Below are 14,825 nucleotides of genomic sequence, written 5' to 3'. Positions count from 1 at the left end.
CTTGTTCCTGGTTCCTGCTTGGTGATTTTGACTGGTGGCTCGTGAGAGACATGCATAGGTGTTGCGATGTAGAACAGCGGGCCTTTTCCTGAAGATGCCTAAGAAATTCCACGTGGAGCTGTTCATGAATTATCGGCCTTGCAGAATCGTGCCAATCGCTGGATGTCCCATCGGAAAGAATGGAGAAAGTCCCCTAAGACGCGGCAACAAATACTTTTGTGTCCAGTAGCAGAATTCAAGGACAGCATGAGCTCATCATCAGATGCAGACGGAATAAGCAGAAGATAACCAGACCACGTGGAAGCGACATATTGTCCGGAACAGAATCGGTAATGTAGAATATTTCACTGTATGTTTTAGAATTGTTAGAGAAAGAAAAAATGTGTAAGTATAAAGTATGGACAATTAATAGAGGACTTTAGTAAGAATTCTTTTTTTTGAAAATAACTAGTAACCTTTAGCAGAGATTGTCTGGAGGCAGTTATATTATTGAATGAGATTGAGCTTGATAAAAATGAAACAGGTATTACTAAGAGCTTTTAATTGAAAACCTTAAGAATGTGTATATGTGTAACTTAAGGAAAGAGATTACAGATTATGCAATGTGATATAGCTTTTGAACTAACTTAGCGGGAAGAATTTAGAAGTTATATAACGATAGATTACAGGTCACAACTGCAAAGTACCAGAAATCTATATAATCGTAGTGAAGAGTAAAATAATGTGTGTATGCCTTAAGATCTAGGATTATTTCCCTGAGCAAGAATCTTTTCTGTTATAGGCTGGCGCAGCATAATACAAATTTTCCCAGTATCTGAAGAGGAAATAACCCTAGATAGAAATAAGATAGGCTAGACAATAGAATACATATTAGCGAATATAGAGGTAATAAAGTAAGAAAAATAAGAGAAAGTAACGACATAAAAATGGTGCAGCGGGTTGGATGCAAGAGAAATGCTCAAATGTATTGGAAATTCCAGGGAGAGAGTAAGGAAAAACTGACGGAGGGAGACACTGAGCATGGTGCACTTACTAGGTCAGAATGTAGTAAGATCTCCTCATCGAAAATGCTAGAATGCCTGATATAGTTGACCTAAAAGTAGGAGGGACACATAAATGATGAAGGTACAAACAAGAGTGAGAATGAGACAGGTGAGGATACGTTGGCAGTCAATTAAACAGGAAAGGAAGAGCAATTAGAAAGGATGCAGAGCCCGTTTTCTTGCCTAAGCGTATGTTAAAAGTTAGACCCAGGCGAGATGGGAGGGACATTCCCAGAGGATTGAGGGACGTCTAAAAAGAAATTTTCTGGAGAAAAAATTTTTTTTCTAGAAAAGGGGGGGGGGAACCTTTGTTACATCCTGAACGAAGAACTTTTAAAAGGAAACAATTCATTCAGGATTTAACAAGTCAGAAAAATCAGCTGAGAGAAAAAACTTGTACTCGTGCAGAAGGAATAAAGTACTAACCATAAATAGAAATAGAATTACTTCCTTTTAGTAGAATTATAATACCATGTAAAGAACCTTGTGTATAAATTAGTATTATATGAATGCATCATGTATACAGTGAATGGGTAAATTAGATGTAAACAATAGTCCAAAGGTCACGGGCGAGCCTGAGGCATTGGCAATCCTGGAAAGCGACGCACATTCATTTCCCGGAAGACACTGCTCGAGATCATGTGATGTGCCGAAATCTCTGCGGATGAAGGAGTAGTGGGCAGGAAAGGATCGGGAATAGGGTGCTATCATAGCTAGTAACAAGATGCTAAAAAGGGAGAACGTGAAGAGAGAATAAAAAGGGTTTGCACCCCTTTCTCAAGGCTTTTTTTCACTCCTTTTGCTGGATGATGGCTCGACTTCTCCCATGGACTGGAGGTTCCTGATGGTGTTTCCTGGCGATAGTATGATATCGAACGGTGCGCCTTCCCCTTCGATGTCCGAATTTCTGGCTGGTGCTAAAGTGCGAGATGTCAGCATATGCTGTTTTCGCTCCTTCGCTGAAAGCTCTGACGGAATGATATCGCAGATGTATCCTATGAACCGGCAGTAGTAACGAGGATGGCCCAAAACAGATCCAGAAGAGACGCAGGAACAACACCAGGCGCAGAGCATAGCGTAATCTGATGACCATAGTGACCCACCACGTGAACGCAGGCTTATGGAAGTATCAAGAGGTAATCCAAACAAAGGATAGTTCAGACGGACCTGGAGATCCTGCCCCAAGAGATGGTAAAGTACAGATTTTGTTGTATAATTACCTAGTCAGTAAAAGGGAAAGATCATTGTAGTGTAATAATCGAGCATGGACAGTATTTAAGAACTTTAAGTGATTATTTAGCAGTGGCTAATGTCCATAAGACAAATTGTCTGGAATGATTATAGATGATTGTGACTAGTTTAATGTGTGCGACTAACATAGTAGGTAGAATGTTGATTAGAAGTGTATAATGTGTATATTGTGTGTGTTTAATCTCTAACTTAAAAGGAGGATTTATTGTTCATGCATTAGAGTATTAATCAGTTTGATACAGTTTGAATTAGCATGTCATTGAACTAATTAAATGTGAGATTGGCCTAAGTGTATATGTCTTTAGATTCCAATAAATGTTTTTTCTTCTATACCTGAGTTTTGCCTATGATATGAATCAAAACTACCACTCATTAATCTGAACCTTAGCAGGGGGGGGGGTTGAAAGATAAATATAATATGTTATCATAGAGGTTACGACTGCAAATTAGAATTTACTTAGCCATGTTAAACCATTTAATTTATGAGTTTAAGCACTAGATTTATTCACCTATGTGCACCAAAAATCTGGATAAGTCTCCCTGAATAAGAGTCCCCTCTATTCTAAGATATTGGCTGGCACAGCATTAAAAAACAAATTTGTCAATATCTGAAAAGGAGACGGCCCCAGAAAGAAATTAAAGGATTCGTTCTTAATTAAGGAATAACCTTTAATAGTTAGGGTAAACACGTGAGTAAAATAGGAGTCTGCTAGAGATATAGAATTTGGTTTCCTTATAGAATGAACACGTAAGAAGTGATACAGATATTAGAGTCAGAGAAATTTTGTAAGAGTCTTGTAGTTATTGTAGAGAGGTAAATTCATAAGGAAAGTAAATTATTATAGGAAACGTGAAGACATAACAAAGCTACACATGGACTATTGTGCCCAGACTAAGGTGACTTGGTCACCTGGTTTTCAGAAGGATGAAGATGTTAATAATTGGTGGATTTTTATTTGATAGAGTATTCATAGATATTATATCTTAATATTTAATCCTACCATAGAGATGATCTCTGTTTCTAACAATTTTTTATTCTGAGTGTACCTATATTTTATTATGTGCATGAGGGTTCACTCCAATTGGTGCAATGATCTTAACTCTTTCTTTCAGAATCCAATTAATCACTGACTCAAGACCAAATACAAAATAAACACATTTAATAAAACTAAAACAATATATATACACTTCAAACAATATTACATAACTATAACTACAAATTAATTGGATCCAAGGCCTTTTTAAAATAAACTTACACTAGAAATAATAGTCAGATCCGGCGTCCTTAATAGAGATGAAACTTATTAATCAGAGTTTTCTCGAACATTACTTTAGAACGTAAATAGCAAATTCTTATTTTATTCACTAAATGCTTATTGACAGTCTTAACTCTTCCAATAAAAAAAACTTACAGTTCTACAATTCCCTTTTCGGAATCTACTATTAATCTTTCAATTAGTGTTTCCTCCAATATTCTGTTTAAAACGCATATAGCAATATTTTCCTTTTATTTATCCACATACTTATTCCACATTAAAACTTCATAGTTCCACGATTCCTTTTTCGGAATATACTATTAATTTTCTTCCGACTGTCACTTAAAAAAACTTAAGTTCCTCCGAACCTAAATATCTGCCGGCCTGTGTTCTAAATTCCTTCCGAACGCTCTCTTGTTTACAGCCGTTACTCACATACCGAACGCTTTCTTGTCAGCTGTCAATCACACATCAAACTTCTCAGCGAACATGCGCACTCCTTGAAAATGACACGTGAGAAACTAGGTGTATATGGCTTACACGGTTGTTTCCGTTAGCAACAAGAGAATGTCTTCATAAAACACAAAACTTAATATTTCAAACCATAATAAATTTGTTTAAAGTAACACAACTATTCAAATCCGGTAAGTACATTAAATTTTTAACTGCTTTACATATCACTTTTAACAAAACAATTTCCATAACGGGCACATCGCAAGTGCTGACAATGCATGTTATGAAAACAAAACTAATAAACATTCTAACATAAACAATACGAAAAAATATTCAGAATTTTAATTATGATTATTTTTACAAAGAGATGTTGGAAAGTGTCCAGAGGCAACTGACTAAGGTAGTTTCTAACCTCTGGAATATCGAATATGAGGAAAGATTAAAAAGATGAAACTTGCAGAGTCTGGTGGACAGGAGGAAGAGGGGAGATATGATAGAGACCTACAAATTAGTAAGGGGTTGTTATAGGATTAAATGGAGAGGTTCAACAGAAAATAGTGGGAGATCAGGGGAGAACGAGAAGTTATCCCTGGAAACTGTATAAAGAGGGTATGAGTAGGGGAGTGAGAAACAGGTTTTTTTTTCATGTAGAGTTGTGAATGATTGAATTGCCTTGCCTGAGAGTGTGGTGTCTGCAGAAAATTTGAGTGTGTTTAAACCACAGTATCATGAGCTGTGTGTATGATAAAAGGACCTTCCAGATAAGACTTTGACTTCATGGAGGTCTTGGATAATAATAATAATTTCAGCTATTTAGGTATGATTTTTAGTGGACATGGTAAATTATATATGGAAATAGACAACAGAATTAGTAAAGCTGGTATGGTGGAAATTCAGCTAAATAAATTTACATGAATAAGAAAGAAATTAGTCAAAACACTAAATAAGCTGTATACAAGAGTGTGCTCAAACCAATTTTAACTTATGGATCTGAGAGCTGGGTAAGAAATAAAACATTTGATCAAAGACTGGAGATCTCTGATATGAGAGTTCTGAGAAAGATTAGTGGAGTGAACAAATGGCATTGATGACAGTATCACATTAAAAATGAGGGTATTAGGAAAGAACTTGCCATTGTTAGCATTCAGGAATGCATTAGTTGAGCTAATCTCAGGTGGTATGGTCATTTAAACAGAACAAGAAAGGAAAGATTAGCAAAACAAGTGTTCTTTGCCAGGTTGGCATGAAAAAGACCCAGAGGAAGACCAAGATGTAGATGGATTGATACAGTAAAATGTGCCTTAAAAAATAAAAAATATAAGATCTCATAATATTGGAATCTTGGCAGGTAACCGATTAATTTGGAGGAAAACTGGTGATTGGAAGTTAGTAGTGGTGTAACTTTTTCATGTAGTACTAATATAATTATCCTGTACACTCCCCTGAGATTACACATCAGGAATTTGATGATTATGATGAGTGTGCAATGCGAAAGATTTACTTTGCTGACGCAATTGTCTAATAGTGGTGAGGATCTGATAGGCCTATGTAACTCTGTGGAAATGGAGTTTGCATCCATAGTGCTAAGCTGCCTAAAGAAAGATATTCTATTTGATTCCAGTTACGAACTAAAGGAACCTTTTTCAAATGTTTGAAGAAATATTACCATTTCTTCAAACATTTCCCGAATTAATCAATCTCTGACAAGGGAAAGTGAGATTTTTCTCCCAGAAACTTGGGTTTTTCATCTCACCAACTCAAGAAAATTGACCACAGAATCCACATTATTTCAGAAAATAATATATTGTGTTAGGACCACAAGATTGTGGCACTTGTCTGCCTCTCATCATCATCAGATGCTGTTTATGGATAATCTTGAGCTAGTTATCCTTGACTAGTTAACAGTAGAAACTGATCGTACTGTTATAACAGCCTTGCCCACTCCATATGAGGAATAAAAGGCTTAGTGGTACTGATGATAGTGTTCTTAAGGACTTGTTCAAATTTCAGAAGAGAATTTACATCAATTAATGTATGATAATCTGGACAGAAATCTACTCTGGAAAATATTACAAGATGATAAAATATATCAATTAGTTAAATTTAGCAATAAAAAAGTCTATACAGAGAAACAAAAATTTGTATAAACTTTGCAGATGGAACATTATTAGAACCTATAACTATAAATAAAGGAGTAAGACAAGGCTGTGGCTTATCCCCAATTCTATTCAACATTTATATAAACAGAAGCTTAAAAAAATGGAAAATAACTGTCAATGGAATTAAACTAACAAATAATATGCAGCTAAATACAATACTTTATGCAGATGATCAGGTACTAATTTCAAATTCAGAAGATAAACTCCAAATTGGAACTAATCATCTAAATGAAAACATCTGAAACAAAAACAAAAGCCATGGCAATGTGTGGAATCATTCAAAAAGTCAAAATTATGCTTAACAGTAAAATAATAGAACAAGTTATGAAATTCAATTACCAAGAAATATAATCTCCCAATACAATACTGATTCACAATTGGAAGCAAGAGACTACAAATTTACAATAGAAAGAATGGCATAATTAATAGATATTTTGGAAAATACATGACTAAAGAAGTTCAATTAAAATTACATAATATGGCCTCTAAAACATTTCTCACATTTGGAAGTGAAACTTGGATTCTAAAACAAAGAAATAGACAAAGATTGGAAGCAACACAGATGAAGTTTCTAAGACCTCTCCTGGGACTCACTAGGTTAGATAAAAAGAAAAACACAGAAATAAGAGAACGATTAGATACAATAAACATCGTACAAGAAATAGAAGGATACCAGCAAAATTGTCTACACCACATAGAAATAATGAATAACTATAGGATTCTTAAACTAGCACTAGAACATAAACCCACAGGAAGAAGAGACACTATGAATGTTCAGGACATGAAAAGCCTATACTTAAATTTATTCAGATGACACACAAATTCAATGTCAGTCAAGCAGCTGCTTCGATTACAGTCAACTTTCTGCTTCTTCAGTAGTCACCTTATTTCAGATTTTAATCTGAATCAACTGACTTTTTTCAGAGAACTTTTAGCAATATAAGAAACAACAGTGAACTCCTCTATTATTAGAATAGCTTCAGAATTGATGTCTTCAGACAGTGGAGTCTCCAATAAAATAGAGGCCTCTAGAATGATGCTCTCTGGTGATACATGAAGGTGTGCTAAAGTGGTGCGATCATATACTGCTTGTAAAGAACTCAATGGACACCATAGTGTGAGGAACAGTCACAGCATCCACCTTAATAACATGTAAGACATCCTTTTGCTGCATTTACTTCAGCAATTCTACAAAGCACACCTTCCACAAGCATTTGATATTGATCAATGAGAATTTTGGACCATTCTGACTGTGGGCATGTAATAAGATCCTGGACTATTATAGAGCAGACATCCCTTGATCTCACCCAATACTTAATTCATCCCACAGACGTTCAATAGGGTTCTGTGGAGACCGGTCAAGAGTGGTGACATTCATGTCCACAAAAACCATGCAGTTTTTGTGGACATGAAGCATGCTGAAAGAGACAATGGTCAGTTCTGTAGAAATGTCATCAAGTAGGAAGCAATGCATTGTCCAGAATGTTCAGATACTTCTCGAGTTCAATGTTCATAGCATCACAAACAGAAGTTCGTGGCCAATCAAGAAAAAAGAAGTAAAATGGACATTTAAAAAATTAAAAAAAAAAAAAAAATGAAAAAAGCAACAGCATGCTACTAGTTATTCTTATCCAGAAATGATCACAATATCAAAAGGAAAGAGTGAGAGAGTTAAGATAGTCTGTTGCCACGGTAGACAACAGGCACATGGTGTGACAGAGTAGAGTTGAGAAGAGCCATATTTGCGAATGACTCTATGCACAAGTTATGCAGGAGTGGTGTGGCGTTTGTGGATGTGTGGAGTGAGTTTAACGGGTGAAAGGACTTATACAAGAAGGACGATTTGCATCTGAATGGATTTGGTGTTCGAAGACTGAAAAAAAATTGTTGCTGAATGAAGTGAAAGTGGATGTGCAGAATCAAGGAAATTAGAGCTTTAGGGAGGGTGGGGATGCTGTTGAGTGGACATGTAGACATCAGTGAGGCAGTTGAGTGCAAGAATGTGTATAATATGTCTGAGTTAGGAAGAAAGATAACAAACCAAAATGGGACAGTTAGTATAAGCTGTCAAAATAGGGGTTGGACTAGGAGACTTCCGCACTTTATGTACACTAATGCCGGGAGTATTCGAAATAAGGAGGAGGAATTTTTGGCTTTGGTTAGTTCTTCTTGGCCACAAGTTATTGGCATTAGTGAGACATAGTTAACAGATGATGATATAGTTAGTGGGGTAGAATGTGAGGGGGTATAGTGTGTTCTGGAATGACAGAGAGAAAAGAATGGGGGAGGAAGTGTTATTGATGATAACTAATGAACTGCAGCCAAAGAGAATAGAAGTTCAACTTCAGAATAATGAAAATAGCAGATTTGAGGCTATCTGGTGTGAGATTGAGGTCAGCAGAACAAAATTTACAGTTGGGTGCTGCTATAGACTAGGTTATGGAGATAGTATGCATAGGCAAATAGACTCAATGAGTGGAGGACAGGTAATTATTATAGGGGATTTCAACTATGGTAACATTGATTGGAGGGAGGAGAGGACAAACGGGAGGAAGGAAATGAATTTTATGCAGTTACTAAGGGATAACTACCTAAGACAACATGCAATGGAATATACTAGGGTTGACCTAGTAATTGCATCTGAGAAATTGACTATTATGACTATGACCATATTGCCACCAACTGGTGAGAGTGATCACCAGTTGGTGGCAATACCTGTGAAGTAGCTAAATGTGTGGAATTTTCAATTACCTGGCTGGAACGTATGACAAGCTTAGGAGATTGCTTGGATCAGTACCATGGCATGTTAAACTGCAAGGGTTGTTGATAGTGCATGGGTAGTGGTTAAGGAGCATTTGAGGGAGGTAATGACTGACTGCATACCTAGTCCAGTGAGTAATTGCTGCAAAAAAACAAACAATTGTGGATGAAATTTAAGGAGAAAGATGACCTGAAGGCACATGAACAATACAAAGCACAGGCCAGAAGGGTAACTAGTGTGATATGAAATGCAAAAGCAGATTATGAAAGGAAATTAGCAATGCAAGCTAAAATGAATTCCAAACAGTTCTTTTGATATGCTGCAAGTAAAAGAAAAATGTATATGGCAAAATGATTTTAAGGAATGCTGATGGATGGCAGCTAAGTTAACTGAATCAGCTGAAATAGTAGAATAACTAAGCGAACACTTTGCAAGAGTGTATCATCAAGGCTGTGATATTGCAGGAATGAGAGAACAAATGGCTGATACAGGAATTGAAGTGAATGAAATCGAGGTGAACAGTATATTATAGAACCTTAATGTAAATACATCTGTGGGATTGGATGGTATACCAGCTCGAGTCTTATGTGAAGCGGCAAAGGAATTGTCAGTTCCCTTGACCGTATTGTTTAATTTAAGTCTCAGCTCTGGGTTAGTCCCGAGGGTGTGGAAAGAGGGGAAAATAGTTCCCTTGCATAAAGGAGGTTCCAAGACTTGTTGCAAATCACTGACCGATCAGCATATCAGGAGTCGTCAAGGTTTTGGAGATATTAGTCGAGCAAAATACAGGAATGGATAGATGAAAATGGGATACTGTATGGAGGACAGCATGGTTTTGTGAAGGGTAGATTATGTCTGAGTAACTTGCTCAAGTTTTATAAAACAGTGACGACTGAACTAGATAAGAGTAATGGATTTACTGTGATACCGCTGGACTTTGCTAAGGCCTTTGACAGGATACTACACGGAATTCTAATCAGTAACCTGCACCATGGGGGTTGATATAGGGTTGGTGAGATGGTTAAGAGGGTGGTTGATGGAGAGATATCAGAGAGTAGTTTATTCAGGAGTGGAGTTCAAAAGAAGGCCTGTTACCAGTGGTGTGTCACAGGGTTCTGTTCTTGGACCACTGTTGTTTTTGTTCATTAATGATATAGGAAAAGATCTGAGAAGAACCGTTCATTTATTTGCTGATGATGCAAAGTTGGGTAGAGCAATAGTGAAGCACATGATGTCAAAATTTTGCAGGATGATTTGGATAGATTGGCAGTCTGGGCTAATGAGAATGGATGTCAGTTTAATGTAACAAAGTGTAAGGTTATGCATTTGGGGTGAAAAAATTAGCAGCAGTATATCACGTTGGTGGAACTGTACTCCAGGAGGTTGATAAAGCCAGGGATTTGGGTGTGTTGGTGGATAGGGAGTTGAAGTTTAGGGGGGGCACATAGCAAAAGTGGCTAAATCAGCTCATCAGATTACTTGCTTACTGAAGAATACTTTGATGAGCAGAGATAAGCAAGTTATTGTTCCTATTTATTGAACCTTGATAAGACCCCATCTTGACTACTGTGCACAGATCTGAGTTTCTTCTTAATGGGAAGGTAGAGAGGGTCCAGAGGCAAGTGACCAAGATAATAACTGGTCTATGGAATGAACCTTACAAGAGCAGGTTAAAGATCTGTGGGTTAAAGAAATTGGTTGAATGGATAGGTGGAAAAGGGGTGATATGATTGAGACGTTCAAATTACTGAAGGGTTTTTACAAGATTAATTCCGAGGAAATTTTTCAGAACAGATCTGGTGATAGGAGAACTTGGGACCATCCATGGAAACTGAGCAAGAGTGTAGTTAGCAAGGGTGTTAGAACTAGGTTTTTTACTTGGAGAGTGGTGAATGAGTGGAATAAGCTGCCAGAGTTTGTTGTGGGTGCCATACTGTCAATGAGTTCAAAGCAAAGTATGAGAGATACTGTGTGAATGCCAAATAGTTGTTCTTGATATGGTGTTTAGGCCTCCCTCGATGAGCCTAAGGACTCTTGGAGTTGTCCATAATAATAATAATTTTTCTACTAAAAGTTCAGAAAAGAAAAAGATAATTTCCAACATTATTTGTCTATGTGGTATCAAATAATATTTATTTATCAAATAATAATACTTCTTTTCTGATACAGTTGTAAAGATTATTGCTTAATTGAAAAAAAAATGATGTTAAGTTTTATTTATTTTTCAATTTGTAAAAACTTTTACGAAATGGAATTCAAATTAGAGGCATAGAAAATAAGAATGGAGAAATCATTACTGAAGGAGATAAAATCCTAATGAGATGGAAGGAATACATTGAAGATCTATATGACAAGGAAAATAGACCAAATGAGTCGCCATTAGAAGATATAAAGAAAGTAAATGAAGATGATCTAGGTCCAGAGATTTTGAAGACAGAAGTAGAAATGGCCATTAAAAAACTAAAATGTGGAAAGGTAGAAGGAATAGATGAAATACCTGCAGAATTCCTGAAACAACTTCAGAAGAAAGAATAAATATATAAATAATAATAAATATAATTTATAACAAAAGAGAATTACCAAAAGATTTACGACTTTAATATTTATACCTATACCAAAGAAAAGTAATGCAGTGAAGTGCAAGGATTTTAGAACAATAAGCCTCATTTCCCATCATCATCATCATTAAATTCCTGACATGTACCTTCAAGGGGTGTACAGGATATGATAGTACTACATGAAAAATTTACATCATTACTAACTTCATATCCACAATTTTCCTCCAAATCGGTCTGTTACTTCTCAAGACTCCAATATTATCATTATCAGATCTTATATTTCTATCGTATAAGGCACACTGTACTGTATCAATCCACCTATATCTCAGTCTTCCTCTGGGTCATTTTCCTGTCAACCTGGCAGAGAACACTTGTTTTGCTAATCTTTCCTCACCCATTCTGTTTAAGTGACCATACCACCTGAGATTAGCTCTGCTAATGCATTCCTGGATGCCGACAATGTCAAGTTCTTTTCTAATATCCTCATTTTTTAATATGATGTTGCCATCTGTTCACACCTATAATCTTTCTCAGGACTCTCATATCTGTGGTCTCTAGTCTTTGGTCAAGTGTTTTACTTCTGACCCAGCTCTCAGATCCATAAGTTAAAACTGGTTTGAACAAACACTGTCTTGTATACAACTAATTTAGTGTTCTGACTAATTTCTCTCTTATTCTATGAATTTATTCAATTGACTTTCTACCATACCATCTTTGTTGATTCTGTTGTCTATTTCCATATTTAATTTACCATCTTCAGTAAAAATCATGCCTAAGTAGCTGAAATGTTGTACTTGTTCAACAGGTTCCCCATCCACAACACAATTGACATTTTCAACAATTCTATCTATTTTCATTGTCTTTGTCTTTTTAATGCTGACCTTCATACCATATCTATTACAACAGTTATTCAATTTAGTCAGGGAATCTTGCAAACTTGTAGCAGATTTAGTTAGAAGTATAACATCGTCCGCATAAAGAAAAGAGCTGATATTAACATCTCCAATTCTGATATCATGTTTAATACCACTTTCCTTCATAATGTGATCCATATAGACAATGAATAACAGAGGGGATAATATACATCCTTGTCTCACACCAGATTTAACATTAAACCATCTTCCTGTACTTGCCTCATTTCCCATACATCAAAAATATTTATGAGAATTTTAACATGAAGAATTGCATCTAAGATGGAAGAATTCCTTGGAGAAGATCAGTTTGGTTTCAGGAAGGGCTAGGAACAAGAGATGTGATTGGACTGTTAAGAATAGTAAGTGAATAAAGAAGTTAATATCTGTTATATAGATTTTGAAAAAGCTTTTGACTTTGTAAAATGGGATAACATGGCAGAAGTAATGGAAAAGATTGGTATAGATTGGAAATACAGAAGGCTAATTATTTCACTATATATGGGTCAAATTGCCATGGTGAGAGACATATATGGTACAACAGAACCAGGTATCATTGGACGAGGAGTAAGACAAGACTGTTCTCTGTCACCAATTTTGTTTAACATGTATTCCGAAGCAATGTTAAAAGAGGCACTGGAGAATTCGGAAGAAGGAATAAAGATTGGAGGTAGACAGATTTTTGCAATAAGATATGCAGATGACAAGGCATTATTATCAAATACTGAAACAGAACTACAACATCTGTTGAACAGATTACTGGAATCCTGTATCAATTATGGAATGAAAATTAACATAAGAAAAACAAAGGTAATGAAAATAGCAAGGAAAGAGGCAAATATGGATATCAGAATAAATGGAAAAAAACTGAATCAAGTAAAGACATTTAAATATCTAGGAAGTGTGATTAGCAGTGATGGAAGATGTAAAAGGGACAAAAAAAAGAAAAAAGAAGAAAAGGTGGCCTTTTATGCAATTTTTTTCCTACATGACAAGTTATTTAAATTGGGAAAAATGAGGATAGATAACAGATTAGCAAGTTGAAAGGGGAACGGCTGTCTGTTAAGTATTAGATAAGTTATGTATGGGGAAAAAATATCCCAGGAGAGGAAGGTTGTAAACAATACAGCACATATTTGTTTTAGATCTTTAGTTTCATTTGTATATTGCTGATATTCGAAGAGATTTAAATCAGGAATAAAAAGGCATACAGTCATAAGGTGTGGTACCTTTTGAAAACTTGTATATGGAAATATGACTTCTACATTACTTCAAACTTGGTATCACTTCTGGGTCTGGCTCCTACTGATGAGACCTCAACAAGAGTCGAAACTGGTCTGGTTAGTGGCCCTTCCCATAGTGCATAGCATTATGTGTCCATAAGGATATGTACCTTGCATCATGGGATACTAAGGCAATTGATATGAAACCATTAGCCTCTATATATTTGTATGAGGTACAAGATATTTAAGGCCCATTTTGTTGCACAATCATGATCAGTACCCTTGTTACAAAAGATCTAGGCTCAAATCTAGTCATGTGACGAATCTTTATAAATTATTTTTCAAAGGAAGGAGATTAGCCAATCCCATACGAATGTGGGAAGGATTCTCCTACCAAGCAATTAAGTTGCCTGGAAACCCAAACTCAGATTGTGTGCATTCTCAAAATCTGAACGTGTGGGTTTTGGGATGATGCAGAAGCAAGACAATAATAATATACTATACCCTTACTAAATTACAAAAATATGTATGCTTAATTAAGAGTTAACTTCAGAATATTTTATGTAACTTCGGTATACTTACTTGATATCTTCCATTGTGGCTCTTTTCATTGGATCAACTTGTAACATGTGCACTAGAAGACTGACAACGCTCTTATTCAAATAATCGGGAATAGGAAAAATGCCAGCTACCAAACAAAATGATGCATATATTCATTATAATAGATATGTGCATATTCTTTGGAATACATTTAAAATTAATTGACACAGACAAGCATTCCTTGCTTAACAAAAAGAGGCTGCAATCTTTAAAAAGTTTTAAGTGAAATTTCATTAAAATATTATCACTTTCTTCTCCCTGCTGACTTTTGTGCAATATGAAATAGGCTCCTATAAATACAGCGCACATACCCACACACATAAGTTGTGATGAAAGCGAACAAGAAAAAGTAATAATAATAACAAAAGAGTACATAATTTTTTCAGATAAAATATCAGTAGAATTAAATTCAAAGGCCTTTTAGAAATAGTCTTTAAAACAGATAACTAATTAATGTTGCTTAATTCACCAAGCTCTTTTCTAATTTAATACTCAGCTGGACATACTGCATTACCTCATGCTCCATTCATGAAATAATGCCATAATGAGAATTACAGAACAATACTTAATAGTTTAGTACTTCATGAAAATTTAAATATAAGTTTCATCA

At 35.6% G+C, this 14,825-nt stretch overlaps 1 protein-coding gene across 1 annotated transcript in view; it reads right to left on the bottom strand.

Annotated features, from left to right (window-relative positions):
* The window catches only part of AMPKalpha (AMP-activated protein kinase alpha subunit), a 265,316-nt gene that overhangs the window by 142,977 nt on the left and 107,514 nt on the right, over positions 1–14,825 (bottom strand). The window contains exon 8 of the mRNA XM_090414193.1: positions 14,198–14,303. Coding sequence (XP_090270319.1) covers positions 14,198–14,303 — 106 coding nt within the window. The remainder of the gene's footprint in view (positions 1–14,197; positions 14,304–14,825) is intronic.

The sequence above is a fragment of the Typopeltis vanoorti genome, chromosome 24, assembly GCF_054136105.1.
Source record: "Typopeltis vanoorti isolate ZY-2024b chromosome 24, IOZ_Tvanoo_1.0, whole genome shotgun sequence".
Taxonomy (NCBI): domain Eukaryota; kingdom Metazoa; phylum Arthropoda; class Arachnida; order Uropygi; family Thelyphonidae; genus Typopeltis; species Typopeltis vanoorti.
This window is presented reverse-complemented; position numbering and strand designations above follow the sequence as displayed.